An 18,019-nucleotide genomic window follows, 5' to 3' on the forward strand; every position below is an offset into this window, starting at 1 on the left:
GGGGACCAGGCCCGCCCGCGGGTCCCGGCCGCAGGCGGCGGCGGCGCGAGCCTCGCGCGGCCCTGGGTCGGCGCCCGGAGTTCTCCCGCAGCCTCCGAGTCCGGCCGAGCGACGGCGAGGTCACCAACATTTCTGAAACCACTTGAAAGCCATCTCGGTGGCCGAGGCTGGGGGGTCCTTTCCAAGTGAGCCAACGGTGCCCGCTCTGTGGTCCTTCCTCCCCCTGGCCGGGCCTCGCGCCTCTCCGCGCCCCCTCCCCCAAACGATCAATTACCAGCCACCCTTCTGCCGGGAGCGGCGAGGGGCTGGCTGGCGGCCGCGAGGAAACGGCAGCCCGGATCACTTCTGCATGACAATTGATGGGAGGGAGGGCGCGAGGCGAGGAGGGAGGACGGCTGCGGTGTCCGTTTTCTCACCATGGTGATTAGGCATTCCGGCCGCGCGAGGAGGCAGCCGCCGACCAGAGCGGCGCGGCGTGGAGCGAGGACAGGGGAAGAGAGCGAGAGCGGGAGCGGGAGCGAGCCCAGCCGCCGGGCGGGCGGCGGGCGAGCGGCGCGATGAGCCAAGCCAAGCCAGGCCAGATGGCTCTGGAGCCATCAGGGACTGCTCCCGTCCAGCCCGGCCCCACTTTAGCTGTGCAAACATTTCTTTATCCCAACAAGACAATTAAACCCAGCAGCATGAAAAGGAGTCTCCATGACTGTGCTGGGAGTGAACAACCAGAAACAACCACACATCACAGGAGTTCTTGCCCTCCATCCCCAGAGGGAGGAGAAAGGGGGCTCCAGGAGAAATCCGGGAGCAGCTGAGCGACAACTGGGCTAGGTCTGGGCAGTCAGTACGGAGGGAACCATCTGACCCATCTCCTCTGGTGATCCGCTGGCCCTTTCAATGGTGGTCATCTGCTCCAGCTACAATCCAGAAGTTGAGCCTGGTGACCTGACAACTGTCCCAAACATTTTCCCCAGCAAGAACAATTCTCCTAAAAGCCCAGGTTAGGGTCCCTGGCCACTCCAGTCCCAGAGTCCTTGGGAAGTATCCCCCCTTAATACCACCCCCATGATGTAGCTGGGACTCCTCATTCCAGGCTGCCCTTGGGCTTATGTGGGCTCAGCTGATCTGATTGTTAGGACACAGGGTCTTCGATGATACATGCCTTTATAAAGACACATTCTCCCCCCCCCCCCCCGCCCCAGTACAAAATACCATCTCCTACTCAGGGCTTTTCGGGCCCAAGAATGACTTTTCAAATACATCAAAGATGAGAGCAAAGCAGAACATCCAGGAACTGCTGTGAGCCACCCCGTTTCCTGCCTACCTGTGAATCTGCCTGACACAGGCAAGGGCCAAGGAAACAGGGCCACTCTAGGGTCAATGCCCAGTGCCCGTCCCTGAGATGAATCAGAAGGCAGGGCCAGTCATTGCTCCAACTGGGACAGTTCTTTTCCTCTTAGCCCTTTGGGGAACATGCATATAGCCAACTCCAATTTGGGCTGACTGAGTGGAATGACTGGCAGGCTGCCCCCCCCCCAAGAAAACAAAACAAAACAGAAAAAACCCAAAACCAAAAACCTGTGTCACCCGGGCAGGAATCTGGGCCCAGGGGTGGCCAACAGAGAACAACAAGGAAATGCACATGATAAGAGCCAGGGTGCTAAGGGAGTAATAAATGTATAGATTCTAGCACAAGGCAGCAGACAATACTTATCTTCCCTTTTGTTGTAAAGTTTCCTTAATGAGGAGATGTTTATTTTAAAAGCCCTGGGAAACATATCTGTAGACACTTCATATATATGTAAGACACACGTGGACTATTCGTAATTGGTCCATAAATTTTAGCATCATTTCCCTGGACAAGAAGCCTTGGAGACTGGTTCAGGGAGTGACAATAAACAGGAGTTACCTCAGTTCCCTTCCTGGGGAATTACACATCCTCCATGAACGGCTTCTCACAAAACACTTCTCCTTTTCTCCAGGGCAAATAAGTCAGTCCTGTTGAGTAAAGCCTTCTTTTTTCCATAGAACCCAACACCTACCTCACGAATCACCTGTGATGCCAGGTAGGTGAACGGGCAAGAACTGGAAATCATCTACTAGGAGAGACAATACTTTACCCAAATAGCTACATTTTGGTCTACAAAAATGCATATTTAATTACAAAAGAAATCCTGCCTATCAGCACCCAGATTTAAGGAAAGAACACGTGTGCATTACACCATGTCTGCAGGCCCCTCTTTCAAATGCTCTCACATGTGGACATATCTGCATATGGATGCAGTGTGTGAGCAGGGGGTGGCTGCGACAGTAAAAATTGTCAGTGTTTCCATTGTAAAACTGATTTTTCATTGACCTAAAACTCAGTCATAAAACTTCTACTCTAAGTAAAGGACACACACACACACCCATACTCGGCCCCCCACCCCCCCAAAAAACCCCTAAAGCTAAGTGCCTATTTAGGAGTTTTACTGTTGTATTTAATTAAACCATTTTTTTTTTACATTTTATGAGAAAAATTTATTTATATGAAGAGAACTGAAAAATAAGTCAACCACATCAGAAATTAACTCTAAATTTTAAGAATAAAAAACTAGAATATACATGGTTAATTTTGGAAATCTGACCAAAAGCCACTGCATCCTATTACTTTGCTCTTTTGAACACTTTCTATCCTCTCTGCTGGCCTCCCCACCCCCCTCACTGCCCCATCTGCCCCTTAAGCTCTCCCTTTGGAAGCAGTCTTGTACACTGTCACTCGATTATCTGAGAAATATTACTTATTTCAAAACGGTTCTGTAGGGAGGACCTGAAAGGCATCTAGTGGGAATAATCAGGCCTTCTAACGGCCCTTAAATATGTATTTACATAAAACAGACCATAAATATTCCGACACACGTCGGCATATGACAGGAGCCAAGAAAGCTGCTGCAGACTTTGTCACAGTGCCTCTTCAACCCTTCCCCACAGAAAAATGTTTCTCCCGCCTTCCAAAAACTCAAAATCAAAAGCACAAACGCTACCCAGTACAGCCCTGGGAAGGCTGCTCTGCCACCTAAGGAAAGAAAGGGAGGAAGGAGCCCAGATCCAGGGCTATCACAGCCTAAGAGGCTCCTCTTCACTTTGCACCTTTGTTTCTTGTTAAAGATTAGTCACAAATGCAACTCTAGATAATAATGTGGTTGTGCAAAACGTCCTACACTCACAGACACACCTCTAGGTTTTATGTTTGGGTAAGAGAAAAAAGAGAAGACAAAGTACTCTCTAAAGAAAAATATTTTAAGCAAATAAAAGGGGAAAGGGTTCCAATTTCTATAACACTACAATTTGAAATAAAGAAGTTTCCCCACTCTTCTGATCAGAATCTCATTAATTTCAAGGTCAGAACTCCATTTCACTTTGGGAGATAGACTCATTTAATTTTTCTCCACCCAGGCGTATTCCTGTGTGAGAGATCCAACTCCATGGGGGATGGCACCACCACACAATGCAAACCAGGCAAACAGAAGAGTTATGGCTTTGACACTCAGAGGGGGAATGGATAGACACATCTATGAGTTCTGACTTGACTAACAAGCTTCCTCCTGCTCTGGGGGTCTGACCCAGGTTTGGGCTAAAAAGAGAGAAAAATGGAGACCAGCCGGATCTGTTGGGTGAGAAGAAAGGAATCTTGATCTCCAGATGTTACTTTGCAGCACTGTTAGGTTTGAGAGGATTGCATCTTCAACTTGTATTTGGAGCAAAAAGGGACAGAATCTGTCGCACTCTCACCCGGGCCAGCTTTAGCCAGAGGTCAGATTACAGCTTGCCTTGATCACTTGCACACTGACAAATGAAAACTGCACTAAAGTAAAACACAACAGATCCAACCCAACGCCAGTGTCTTCAGCAGGTATACCCGGAAAGCAAGATGGTAATGCACACGTCAGCTGTCCAGAAGGAGAGGCAGAGGAAGAAGAGCCCAGGCAAAGTAAGAGAACACACGGGCCCTCGTGCTGGCAGCTTGTCCCTGAAGTGGGGAGGTCTCGGGCTTACAGACGCTGACATAAAAGACACACTTGCAACATATTTCAAAACCAAAGAGCGATGGATTTACAAGGCAGGTTGATTTTATGATGACTTTTATTGAAAAGGTACGCTGGGTTTAGGCAGATGCCTTTTAGCGCAGGAAAGTTAACACAGTGCCTAATTCAAGGAGACAGCCTGAGGAAGCAGCGCCGACAGGGGAGAGAGTGGCAATGTCTCTATTACTCTCCTCGGCATCATAAAGAGAAGAGAAAAAAAAAAAGGTATTTGTGTTGGTGGTTATAGAGAGGACAGGAGCACAAAAAAATAGAGAAGGGGAAAGCAAACCTCAGATGTAGTTTTCTTAAGAAAATAAAATAAAGCAAACCTTAGAACAAAGGGTTGGGTGGAAAAACACCCTCAGTTCATAAATTCTCACCAGGCTTGAAGAAAACTGCTCTGCCTACCCATAGCCCAAAAGCGTTAGAACACAATTATTTTCTGATTCTATTAGAGGAGAAGATTGCAGGGTTCAGCACTCCTGGTCTACAAGTTCCAAATAAAGGTTTAGTTCCAACTATTAGCGAGGATCGCCAAAGCTCAACGAGGCACTGAAAGAACATGAGAAAACTGTTCCATAAGCAGAAATTAATAATTGTTGTGAACATCAAATATGGAGCAGTCACACAGGTCAACCGTGTCTAGTCCTAAAAGTGAGCCCCAGGATAAGCATCCAGCAAACCTGTTAAATCCCAAGAGAAGTCGGCTTTATCGCAAGGAAAACACAGCTGTTTGAAATGCTTTATGGTGATTGACGACACCTTTGTCCTTCTCTGAAAAATAGCCTCATGTGGACAAGGGCTGAGAGTTGGGAAAATAAAATCACGTGGAGTCCACTGGATGTGATACAATGGAAAAGCTAAAAAAAAAAAAAATGCTCAGAGAAATATAATGAGGATAGCAAAGAGAGGAGGCATGGATGAGTTTCTTCAGGCCCCCCCCAAATTTCCTAGGAACCTACGCTTTCTAATAAAATGACATTCACTTCAGTATATATATATAGCACCCTTCTTCACTCCAGAATCCCCAGAGAATAAGCCAATCATGCCCCAGGGAGAGGCAGCGTGGAGGCCGACTTGCTTCTGGCTACCTTCAGAAAAACATGTCCTCCCAGAACTGTCAATGCTCATCGACAAGAGACAAGTAAATGTTAGCACTCTGCAGCCATCGAGTGGGAAGTACCTGGCCCTCCCCATTCCTAGGAGCATGAAAACTGCCAGCGACCTGTTGAACACTACTGTGAGGCAGGGTTTGCTGGGGGTAGGGAAGGCTCACACCAAAGTACTTACATCTGTCATTCCGATCCTCTGGGCTAGAAGAGGCTTCCCGATCCGAAATGAGGCCAGAGACAGCAAAAATCTTCTTCCCAGTATCGTCAACCTTAAGTGAACCGGGGGAGCTAGATGGCAGCTGTGTCCCAAAGTCATATTCCTTGCCTTCTGCATCTGAGAAGCGCAAGTGGGGAGACTCTGTGTCATGGCAGTTCTTAAGTCGCTTGGCCGGCGTAAAGGCTGACTGATAACTCTCCCGGTCCTCAGTGGAAGCAAAGGGACGGAAAGCCCCCACTCCACTATGATTTAGCATACTGATTGGGGTGCAATCTAGATTTGGGGGAGCAAACTGAGGGTGGAGGTGTAGTAAAGAAGGGGGGAAATCACGATTGGCAAAAGTGCCTGGCACCCCACCTTGCCGATGGTACATAGAGGCAAAGGTATAGGAACCGTTGGTGAATGGAATATGCACGTCCTTGTCTACTGAGACAGGTACACCAAAGGGTCGTGGCTGCTGACAAGGGATGGAAGCATCGCGGCTGGCCTCAGCCGTGGACGCCAGGACCATCAGTGCTGGGGATGCCAGCGGGTTGGGGAGGTAGGATGAGTTCTCCATCTTGAAGGCTGCCCGGTGTAAGTCCATCGGAGTCTCTTTCTTAGGCTCGTGTCACACAAGAAGCAGTCTTCCCTGGGAGGGAGGCCGAGCGGCACCTTGGATCAGGGCAGGGAATATTACTGGGGAATCATCCCCTTCTAAGACCTGCGGAAACAGCAAAGAGAAAAAAAGAGGGGGGAGGACGGTCAAGGGGGGAGGAAAAAAAGGGAAACCCCAAGTGATCGAAACACCATCCTTCTGGCTTACAGATGCTCGGGCAAGAGACACCACAGGCTTTAGGAGCCGGTGGGCAGCAGCATCAGACCATTTTCATTCAGGAAAATCAATAGACAACTTACTGTGATGTACGCGTAGCTGACTTTGGTCCCTACACGTTCCAGGTGAAATGCGCCTGAGCCCAGCAAAGGAAAAAAAAGCATAAAACCTCCAAATACAATATTCCCTGAGCAAATGAGCTTTGGAAGGCCAAGTCACCCAGTAGATTAGGTGGGGTCTATATTTTAAAGGGTTTCCACCTGCACACACCTCTCATGGCAGCCCTGATGTTCAAACAGAGGCAAGGTTCTACCTATATGACCCCCCACAAACACATTCTCTCTTCATCTCCCCTGACAACACCCTGGTGCTGAAAAATTCCTAAATCAAGCACATCTAGACCATCTGTACATGCTAGTCGGTACGAATTGTACGTGTGGATAAATCACACACATTGGCACATACATCAACACACATCTTCATGTATCATCTAAGGCTATTTCCAGAAAAAAGTGCTATGTGAAGAGACAACAGCAATATTATTTTTGACGCACACCCCTCTCTAATCATACAGGTTTTCTCTTTTCTGAGAAGGAACAAAATCTTCATCAGGAAAATGCCTGGCATCTCCGACAATATTTAACACCATAATGGGTGCCTTTGGCATATGTTCTCTAGAAGCGGCTGTCTTCCAGGGGCAGCAAAGAACGGATCGGTAATTTTAGTTACTAATGCACTCGCTCTTAAGTAGATTTGTAAACAGCCTTGAATTTGCCATTAACATTTGGAGTAAAATGTTAACAAAATTTCTGACTTATTTTGCTCTGCTTATTGAGCCCAGTCAGAGTTGATGTCTGATAAAGACCCCTGGAACAAATTGGAGTTGGGAGAGACTTCCTTCAATTTCCCTTTTAAATTTAGGTTGTACATTTCCATAGCCACTGATTCCATTTCAAAATTTATTTTGAGTAGGGGGTTGGGGAATGGGAGAAGGGCTATATATCAAAAGTCAGGATAACATAAGATGAGTACTAGAATTTATTAGCTTCAAAAATATACATTAGACAGAAACTTAATGAAACTCAAAGTGTAACCAAAAATCACCATCTGCTACAAATTATAATCTTTAAATCGAGAGTCATAGCTCAAATAAGAATTTGCCCCCTTCCTTAAAAAAAAAAACACCTAGATAATGGAGTATCTTTGGTATTCCCTCAAATAGAGAAGCCTCAGTTAAACTGTAGATGAATCCCCTTGGCTTAATGCAGTGCAAAGAGAGTATTTCCTTCTCTCATCCTGTAGCAGACGTGTCAATGACTGTTATTAATTGGGAAGATGAGTGCACACCATCAGACTGCTTCCTCATTTGGCATCTCTCCTTATAGACATCATTGCTAAATTACCAGATTATGTATCTCACATTAACGGATTTTTCTCTCTTCCAAATTTTAAATAACTTTCCTGTCAAGTTATAGCAGTGCAGGGAATGATCTGCCAAGGACAGCCAGTTAGCCTGACAAGTCTGGTCTGGGAATCCTGTTCTTGGCTGTTTTCAAGTCAGATTAATGGTCACACAACATGGACGCTCTAAAGTGGGTCCAGGGCTGTTCCAAGGGTTCTAAGCAGCTCTTCATAACAGAAATAACTAACTACTTGTCTCTCAACAAGCAATATTACATGAGGCAAGCAGGAGAAAAGGACAAACATAGTACACTGGGGGTGGGGGGGATGAAGGGTGGAATGTTGTCCCCCCAAATAACCAATTGCCCAGAGAATTCACTTTCTGTTTTTACTTCCTGGATCACCTCATTATGTTAAATGAGTTTCATAAATTAGTAATCTGGCGACAGCACCGGACACTCCAACAGAACACGGTGAATCACTCAAACCTGGTTATTCATTTGAAACTTCATTATACTGAAAATAAATCAACAATATTTTTCCAGGCCACATCTCTTTTACTCCACTGTGTGGGCGTTGGTCTCTGTGGGGGAAGGGGGAGTGTGTTTTTTTTCTTTTTCCTTTTCTTTCTTACCTCCTCCTCACATTAACAACTTGTATAGATGAGGCTTCAGCAGACCACAGTCATTATGAAAATCTATAGTTAATACACTCCCAATGTCAAAATGTCATGGGTTTAAACACAGAACCCAAAATAAGAAAACTAACTGACCCTCTTAATTAAAAAAATATGGATTGTAAGATAATCAGCTTGATGGAGCATTTGGGTGACTGTAAAGAATCAGGCAAAGGGAAAGTAAGTAACTGTTACTTTTCTGCCTCTATGCTGATTTTTTTTAATTTAGCACTTCGTGCAAATCCAGATTAAAATAACTCCAGCTATTGATCCGAGCAGTGGAATTGACATTAATTTTAGTTCACTTCTCACTTTGCAAAGGGATCAATAGGAAGTAATAACAGCTGACATCCCCGCTGAAAGGAGGAGAAAGAAGGGCTGAAGACAGAAATCGAAAAGCAACCAAATAAATCATCAGCTACTTTTCCACGGCATCAGACAAACTCCAAACAGATTGCAAAAAGTCTTTGTTGAATTAACTAAACAAGGAGGAGGGATCAATCCACGAAGCTAAATAAATTGTGTGGCAGGCAGTGAGGTTGGACGGAGGGACCAACAAATATTGAGTTTTAAAATTTTCAAATCCTTGACGTGTTGGGTTTGGTTCAGGTCTGTATGGGTGGGAGTTTGTTTGCTTGTCAAATCACACACCCGACCCTGGTTTAAAGTGATTACAAAACGCCAGCTAACTGAATAATTAGTGAGATTACTAATTGCGTGGTTAAACATGCCAGAACCAAGACAAATGAAACGAAGAAACTGGCGTTTGGAACGTGAAAATGTCTGAAGCTGATCTGATGAGCAGCGCTCCGCGCTCTCCGGCGCGAACTAGCCACTTTCGCATTGAAAAACCGAAAGCCAGAAAGAAAGTCTGAGAGTGGGCAATCTCCCACCCCGGCCTCTGACCATCCCTGTCCAGGGTCTGGGCTTCCTGACCCGCGCTGGGAACCGCGTAGAAGGAAGCGGCGCTGCTGCTCCTGCAGCTGGGAGCCAAACCCACTTGCAAATGACTGCCACAAAGAAAAGCTGCAAAGCCTCTTTCCCGGAGCCCTAGCTCTGAACGCCCACCAAACTACGACTCTGCTGGCAATTAAAACGCACACACAACACTCCTCTGCTTATTACAACAGGTGACATTTTTGTGGTCTCTGAATAGTTTCCAAAACCCAGGAATTAAAATAATAGAACAAATTAAACGATATTTTTCCTTTGCATAAATAAACTTTTAAAAAATTAACAGGCAACTTAAAAAGCAGAGAACAATGGGAAATGGGGCCAGGGTAGTGGGGGGTTGTGAAGAACTCAGGAAAGAATTTTTTTTTTTTTTTTAAAGTTCACAGACTTCTTCGCTTGAAGAGAATTCCCGCACACCAAATACCCAGGGGGTATTTGGAAATACCGCTCTAACAGAAATTTTACCACCATATGCAAGAGCTCAGGAAGCATAAGCTTAACACTATTCCAAAGGCTGGGGCCAACGCCTGAGATTCAGACGTGGCCGGGTATCGGTCCCAGATTTGGACCCCGACCCAGGCCGGGCTTGGCCAACGGGTGCGAATCCGAAATAGCCCGGCCTGTCGAAGGGTGCGGGGCTGCGGGGCTGCCAGCTCAGCTAAGCGGGTGTAAAATTCAGCCGGTAGGAGTCTTAGCCAGGGAAAAGCAACTCTTTTAGGGAAAACGGAGGGAGAAGAGGTGAAGGCGAAACCTGCAAAAACTTGGGGCCAACGCAGGGCCGAGCCCACCACTCCTTGGCCTGACCTCTCCCTCCAGCTTTCGGCTGCCATTGCACAAAGAATACTTTAGGTCCCAACAACCTCCGCACGAAACAAGCCACTAGTAACTTTGGGGAGCCAGGGCGCCGGCCAGGGAAGAACCGACAAGTGCAAGGAACCCAGGTCCACAGCCGGGCAGGGCCCGCCGGACAGGGGCTGGGGGAAGGCTGCCTTCGATCAAAGTCCAAGGACCTCGTGCCCCTGAACAACCCCGCCCCGCGGGTCACGCGGGTCTCATCGCCGCGCGCCACCGCTTCGGCGGGCAGCCACCGGGCTCATGGATTCTGGCGCTCCCGTAAACGCGGGCCGGCGCGGGGCAACCGGGCCCTCCCGGTTCCGGGACTGCGGGCCTGGGGTGAAGGAGGGAGAGTTCTGCCTTTCCCGCCGACGCCGTCCGGCCGCCGCACACGACGCAGCTCGCAGAACAGGTGTGTGTCCCCGCTCGCTGGGCGCCCGGCCCCGGCCCCGTCGGTCACCAGCGGGGCGGCGCCGCCCTGTCCTCGGCCTTCCCCCACCTCGCCCCGGATCTCAGCGAGCGAACTCACGCCACTTTTGCCGGCTTTCCGCGGGCCAGGAGGGATGGGAACGGAGGACTCCCGCATCTCTTCCTCGACGCTCTTTCTGCCTTCCCCCCTCGGCTCATTTTCCATTTTCCGCAAGAACCCCCGAGACCGGCAGAGGAGGAGGCCGGGCATCCCTGGCTGCTCTGCTCCCTCCAGTCTGACCCGCCGCTTCCTCACTGCCCGCCCCTTTTTTCCTCTTTATTTTTCCTTTCTTTTCCCTTTGCCCCTCAAGCCGAGTCCGGAGCGGGGTCTGGAGGCGAGACGTGGCTGGTGGGCATCGCGGGCAGAGAGCGCCCGAGTCCTCCCTCTCTGCTGTTCCTGGGGCAGGGAGGCGGCGCAGGCCACAGACCCCGGACGGCCCGGCCCGGCCACGCCAGGCAGGGCTGAACCCCACACCGAGCGCCCCCGCCCCATGCACCCACCCGGTGCGACGCGCGCCGGGCTCGGGGCCCGGGCCCTGGCCCTCCACTGGAGCCACGGCCAGGGCCCAAAAAAAAGCAGCGCGTTCCGAACGGGAAACGAGAGCTTTTCCTCTGCCTCCGGGCAGCCGGAGCCCCCGCTACTTCGGGGCTCCCGCGCGCCCTCGCCGGCTGGGGTCCACCTGGGCCTCGAGCTCTTGGAGGGGCTCGTGGAGCAAAGGACGGACCGGGCATCCCCTCGGATGGTCTCACCACCGTAGGCGGCCAAGCCCGGGGGGCCACACGGAAGCTCTCCGCCCAAGTTTGTTGTGCCCTGGAAGAAAAGGCTTTCCCTTACAAAGCACAAAGGCGAAACGCCCAGGCCGAGCCCTGAAAAGCCCGGGGCTGGGGAGGGGGCCGGCCGGAGGCTCGGGACCGCGGTGGCGGGGCCCGGCTCCGGGCGGAGAAGGTCGCTCCGCAGGGGCTGACGAGCACGGCGGCGGTGGCTGCAGGACGGCAGCGACCTGCGTGCTCGCTGAAAAGTTTTGTTCTCAAGTCGGAGAAAGAGAAATTGTTACTCTTTAAGGCAGGTCTAAGATTCAAATAAAACTACAAAAAGAGCCACGCGCGGCTGTCTATACGGCGGTCCTCCCGCCCGGCTCCGTACAACCGCGGGGCTAGAGTCCCGACCCCGAAAATCCCGGGAGACCCCCCACGGGTCCGGCTGCTCTAAGGCCAGGCCGGTCCGGCCGGGCGGAGCAGGGAGTTTACCGGTTGCGTTTAGAACGGTCCACCTCAGTGCCAGCACCTGCCTCCTTCCTGCGCGCCGCGACTCCCCCCACCCCACCCCCACCGCCCTCCACGCCCTTCACACCCGCCCCCGCTGGGAAAAAGTGAGCCGAGCACCCGGGGGCCCGAGGCTCCCAGCGGTGCGCGGGTACCCCACCCGGCCGGTGGTGTGCTGTGTGGGGGCGGTGGGGAGCCTCCTCACTAGGATCTCCCCTTCCCCATCCTGCCCGCCGCCTCGGGCTCCCCACTGAGCACCGCCCGGGCCGGGCCCTGCCGGAAATCACCGCGGGGTACCCGGGGGAGCCCGGCGACAGGGCTATCTCCCCATCGACCCAAACAAAGTGGGAACGGGGCTTATTAAAAGATGGAGAAAAGAAGTCCTGCTCCCCTTCCCTGGCTGTCCCCTCACCCTCCCTACTTGTCCAATTCTCGCGTCTGGTCCCTCCCCCTCGCACCCCCCAAATAAAACACATTAAGGAAAACTCAAGACGGAAAGTTTGAGCGAGGGAGCGCACGGAGCGCGTAGGGCACAGACGCCGGGAGGCACCGTCGCGGAGATCTGAGACGCGCCAGCCCGGGTCCCAGCCCCTGCCCCGGTCGGGGGGAGCCGCCCGAATCCCTAGGAAACGGACCCGGAAAGTTAGTCAGGTTCCCGAGCAACCCGCCGCTCCTCGCACCCACCCCTCTGTGTACGCGCACACACCCACACCCCTTTCTGGTCTCCATACTTGCCGTGGAAATTCCTTGGGAGAACGGTCGCACTTTTCAGGACACGGAGGGAAGGAGGCAGTGAGTGTGGTGCATGAAAAGTCCCGGGTGCGCAGAGCCGGCGGAGGCAGCGGCGGCGGCGGCGGCGGCAGCGGCAGCAGCAGCAGGCGGCTGGCCCCGGGTTTGTGTTCGCGAGCTGCCTGGGATTGCATGTACAGATCAAGAGACTCGGTTGGTGTGAGAGAAGGAGCAGTGCTGCCTCTCAGCGCTGGCTCTAATCAGTGAATGAGCCTCCACTCTCCCAGGGACTCGGAGACACACACACACACACACATACACACGCGCGCGCACACACACGCACACATTCTCTCACACTCACACACATACAGGCACTCTGAGCACTGAATACATTAGGGCACTAAGGGACTCTGGGAAATGGAGTCCAGACCCAGGGCACTCCTGGAGAACAGACCTGCTGGCCCTCACGAAAGAGCTCGAAAGTCTTGGGGTCGCCGGACATTGTGGTAACTGAACAGAGCTCTTGCTTTTGTTCACATTTCCCCCTCATCACACCCCCCTCACCCACCCCGAGAGATCTCAATGGATGGTTTGGTGCTCTTCTTCCTTTCTTGAACCAAAAGACAGAGAGTAAATGGGTAAATCTTGAAGGCTGACACCCACAAGCAGCTGAATGCCCCCCAAATCCTGGCTACCTCATGAACTCTGCCTTTTTCCAGAAAAATCTTACCTACTGCTTTGTTCCTGGAATGCTTCTCAGGGTCTTTGCCTATAACAATAAGATAACAGATGAATATAAATAAAACTACAACTTTTAGAGATGGTGGAGAGGGCCTAGTTTAGCACCCAGGATCAAGAATTAAAAATTGTATTGGTATTTATATTACAGTTCTTTTTTTCAAAACATTTTATATCATTTTTTTAATGCACCAAGGACAGAAAGATAAATAGGGGAAAATGGATGGAGAACTAACATTTCCTGAGTGTCTTCTAAGAGCCAGGTTACAGGACTAAATGCCTTTACATAACCACATTTAATCCCTAGATTAATTCTGGAGACAATATTATCATTATTTTATATATAAAATAGGAAACTGAGGTTGAAAGGGTTTTTGCAATTTGCCCATGGAACATGGTTAACAAGTCTAGGATAGCAGGTACTCCTAGCTCTGAAAGCAAAGCCCAACCAAAATCTAATCCTGGTTTAGGAAATCATTCCTTTGTTTATGGCTCAGTTTCTGAAACCTCAGATTTCCCATCTGAAAAAAAAAAAAAACGGGGGGGCAGGGGTAGGGTACATACTGATAATCCACTCAGCAAAGAACCACACAGGATTACAAACTATCTCTATAAAAACAGAGCCCTCAGAGTCTCTTGCTTGCTATTACTGCATGGTCTTTTTTGTTACATTTAACATTAAGGTAGCATCTACAGGTCATGTATGTTTAGGTGTACACGTGTGGCTTGTATTTCAAATTCTTAATTAGCAACTTTAAGTAAATGGTTGATTTGATCAATCTAGAGTTCTATGGTTATGACTATTTCTGTATCTGTAATTCATAGGATTAGGGTTGTTTGTTTAGGAGCCTCTAAGTTTTAATCCACATTTAGTCATTCATTCGCAGCAGCATGTATTGGATTAGGTGCTCTTCTTCCCATTAGATTATTCTTTCCTCCTGGACTGTAAGCTTCCTGAGGGCAAGAGCCATTTTTGTTTTATTCAACATTATATCCTCAGTATCTAACAGTGGCAATCTTTTCATTGAATGCATACATAAGGATATAAAAATAAAATGAACAAATAAAATTTCTGCCCCCGAAGAGCTCACCATCTGGTAGAGGAAACTAGAGGTAGAAAACAATTTGATGGCTGCTGTAATTGGGATGACCGTGTAATTTATTGGTGTGAGACAAGTCTGATAGTGAAAAGGAGCAATATTAGTAATTATGCTGCGATGGTCGGTGTGAACAGGGACCATCCTCAGCTGAGCAGTTTGAATGGTCACCCCAGCTATAAGGGGGTGTTTCATTCATTCATTTAACAAGCGTCTGTTGAGAATTCTCTTGTGTGATATGTTGAAAGAATTATAAACCACTTGATTTCCCTAGAAATTAAAGTATGAGGCATTGAACAGCAAGAGATAATCAGGACAAGTGGGGCAAATCACAAAAGGCTATGTATACTAAGTTAAGGAAAGTGGACTTTATCCTAGAACTGATGAGAGACCCCTAGAAGGTTTTTCAGGGGTGTGACATGGTAAGATTCCTGCTTGAAAAGAGTACTAGTTACTGGGTGAGCGTGGTAGAAGTTAGACAGGAGGCAGGAAGACCAGTTAAGAAGTTTATGACAGGTAAGTCAGTTGGGATCTAGTAGGGCCTGAACCAAGGTACTGAGGCAGTGAATGGAGAAGAGGAGACACATTGCAGTGGTATCTAAAGATAGGATCAACAGGATTTAGGGGTGTCTGGTTCCGTCGGTAGAACATGTGACTCTTGATCTCGGGGTTTAAGTTTGAGCCCCACATTGGGTGTAGAGATTACTTAAAAAATAAAATTAAAAATAAAAAAAGATAGAGGTGCTTGGGTGGCTCAGTCAGTTAAGCCTCTGGCTCTTGATTTCAGCTCAGATCTTGATCTCAGGGTCATGACTTTGATCTCAGGGTCATGAGTTCAAGCCCCCTGTTGGGCTCCATGCTAGGCGTGGAGTCTACTTAAAAAAAAGACAAGAGGATTTAGCCACTTTCTATGGTAAATGAAGCAGAAGGAAGACCCTATATAAATCTGAAATAGGATTTTATTATTTATAGGACAAGATACTATCAGTACTTTAATGTTCATTAGTAGCAAAAGGCTTCCTCAGATCAGCTTCCAGAGTTCTCATAAATCCAGTGGACATTCTCACAGGTAGATGATATAGATGAGAAGCCCTATGTCAATCATCAAGCCAAATATTTTTAACTGTTGCTATATTCAGTGCTCTGTACTATGATGCAAGTACTTAAGAATTAGATGAAATAATGAAAAAATTAAATCCACAAAATCATAGCAAAACTATATAATGCAAAATTGAATATGTTATACCTCAAGAATTCACGGGTCATTGTCCAGCAACCTCAGGTATCCAAAACACAATGGACTAGGAAATAAGCAAAAGGGGTCCCTGAATAACCAAAATAAACATTACAAAGTCCTCGCACTAGAGTTAACACATTTTACTCCTAGGAGAATTCCTCAAGCCTTCACTCAGAGCCGATTTACTCTTTCTTAGGTACAATTCTAATAAGCTTGATTATTTGGCTTTCCCATTCACAGCTGATTAAGATCGTCAAATTAAAAAGGGGCAGCCATTAAAAAGAAGGAGATAGACTTGGATGTACTGACATGCAAGTATACCTATTGTATATCGTCAAGTGGGAAGAAAAGCAAGTCGTATAACAGCGTACAGCGCATGTAGAGTGATGGGATATTTGTATGTACCCAAGTATGCACACATATCGACAGAAATGACCTACAGGGATATACATTAAACTGCCAACAATAGTTATGCCAGGGAGTGGGAGTGGGGATGTGGGTGAGTGGTGGGGGGAGCAGGAATGAAGAAGGGACTTTTTGCTTCAAATGCTTCTGTTTGTGTTTCAGTGAACATATATTAGTTTTGTAATTTTAGTATCCATTAAAAAGCATATAAAAGGAGTAAAGGGCAATGTGGTTAGAGCAAACATACCCACAGCGAGAAACGGTGACCAATATACAAGAAGCAAGCACAAGAACTCAAAAACCAGAAAAGGATGGAGTTCTTCAGTGTGGAAGCAAAAAGCCCTGTCCCATCAGCGGCCCCAGAGGATGTCACAAATTCCAGACCAGCATAACCCTAATGCTTTCAGGGGAAAGTCATCAAGGAACACATTATGCTTAGTATATTTTACTTACGAGAGCAAGCAAGTATGTAAAAACTTAGAAAAATAAATTCCCACCCAAAGCAGATTTTGATACTTTAGGAAGTAAATTTCAGTTGTCTGGAAAATACACATTCATGGAACACATCATTCCCTGAAAATGAGAAGTAAAGGAGATATTACTTTAGGTAAGAGCAGAGGTGATGCAGAGTAAGGAATGGTCCATATAAATAACATTCAACAGACATTTATTGTGCCAAATACTAAGGACACAAAGATAAATTTTAAAATAGCCTAACCCTCCTACACTGTTGGTGGGAATGCAAGCTGGTGCAGCCACTCTGGAAAACAGTATGGAGGCTCCTCAGAAAGTTGAAAACAGAGCTACCTTACGAACCAGCAACTGCACTACTGGGTATTTACCCCAAAGACACAAATGTAGTGATCCGAAGGGGCACCTGCTCCCCAATGTTTATAGCAGCAATGTCCACAATAGCCAAACTATGGAAAGAGCCAAGATGTCCATATATATATATATATATATATACACACACACAGTAGTATTCCATACTACTCAGCCACCAAAAAAACCCACGAAATTTGCCATTTGCAACGATGTGGATGGAACTAGAGGGTATTATGCTAAGTGAAATAAGTCAGTCAGAGAAAGACAATTATCATACAATCTCACTGATAGGCGGAATTTAAGAAACAAGACAGAGGATCATAGGGGAAGAGAGGAAAAAATGAAATAAGACGAAACCTGACAGGGAGACAAACCATAAGAGACTCTTAATCTCAGGAAACTAACTGAGGGTTGCTGGAGCGAAGGGGGGTGGGAGGGATGGGGTGGTTGGGTGATGGACATCGGGGAGGGTGTGTGCTATGGGTGAGCGCTGTGAATTGTATAAGACTGATGAATCACAGACCTCTACCCCTGAAACAAATAATACATTATGTGTTAAAAATAAAAAAATTTTAAAGTAGTCCATCCCTGCCCTAGAGAAGCTTACAGTTCAGCAGCAGAGACAAATGAGGAAGCAGCTAGTGAGAGGTGCTGTAACGGAGATTCTGAGTAAAGGATGGCAGGAGGCGCTCACTCTACCTGGAGCTACTAGGAAAGGAGGCAGGGACTGAAGTGGGTGTTCAAAAAATACCATTATAAGGGCTCCTGGGTGGTTCAGTCGGTTAAGTGTCAGACTCACGATCTCAGGGTCATGAGATTGAGCCCTGTGATGCGCTCCGTGCTCGATGTGGAGCCTGCTTGAGATTCTCTCTCTCCCTCTTTCTCTGCCTCTCCTCTGCTCTTTCTCTCTCTTGAAAAAAAAAAAAAAAAAGACTATTATGGGATGACACTTAAGTTGGGCTTGAAGGATAAAATTTACCTGGGGAGGAGATAAGTGAGTTTACCTAGGGAGAAAAGTGGGATGAGTACTCTAGGATGAGGGAACAGCATATGCTAGGGCACAGAGACATGAAAGTTCTGGGCACATTCAGATAGCGCAGTTCAAACTTTTCTACAAGAAAGGGGTGAGGGTGGATAATGGTGTCTAAGGGCAAGTCTGAAATTTATGTATCAGGTTTTATCTTGAAAAAA

General features: G+C 48.0%; 1 protein-coding gene across 3 annotated transcripts in view; it reads right to left on the reverse strand.

Moving 5' to 3' along the window:
• The window catches only part of RNF220 (ring finger protein 220), a 214,479-nt gene extending 208,506 nt beyond the window's left edge, over positions 1-5,973 (reverse strand). For all 3 annotated transcript variants that reach the window (XM_028123201.2, XM_088022462.1, XM_088022463.1), the window contains exon 1: positions 5,349-5,973. In XM_028123201.2, the coding sequence (XP_027979002.2) occupies positions 5,349-5,973 (625 nt within the window). The remainder of the gene's footprint in view (positions 1-5,348) is intronic.
• Positions 5,974-18,019: the final 12,046 nt, after the last annotated feature.

Source organism: Eumetopias jubatus, unplaced genomic scaffold (genome assembly GCF_037043125.1).
Source record: "Eumetopias jubatus isolate StellerSeaLion01/CBP00866 unplaced genomic scaffold, mEumJub1_p1.0 scaffold_4, whole genome shotgun sequence".
Lineage (NCBI taxonomy): Eukaryota > Metazoa > Chordata > Mammalia > Carnivora > Otariidae > Eumetopias > Eumetopias jubatus.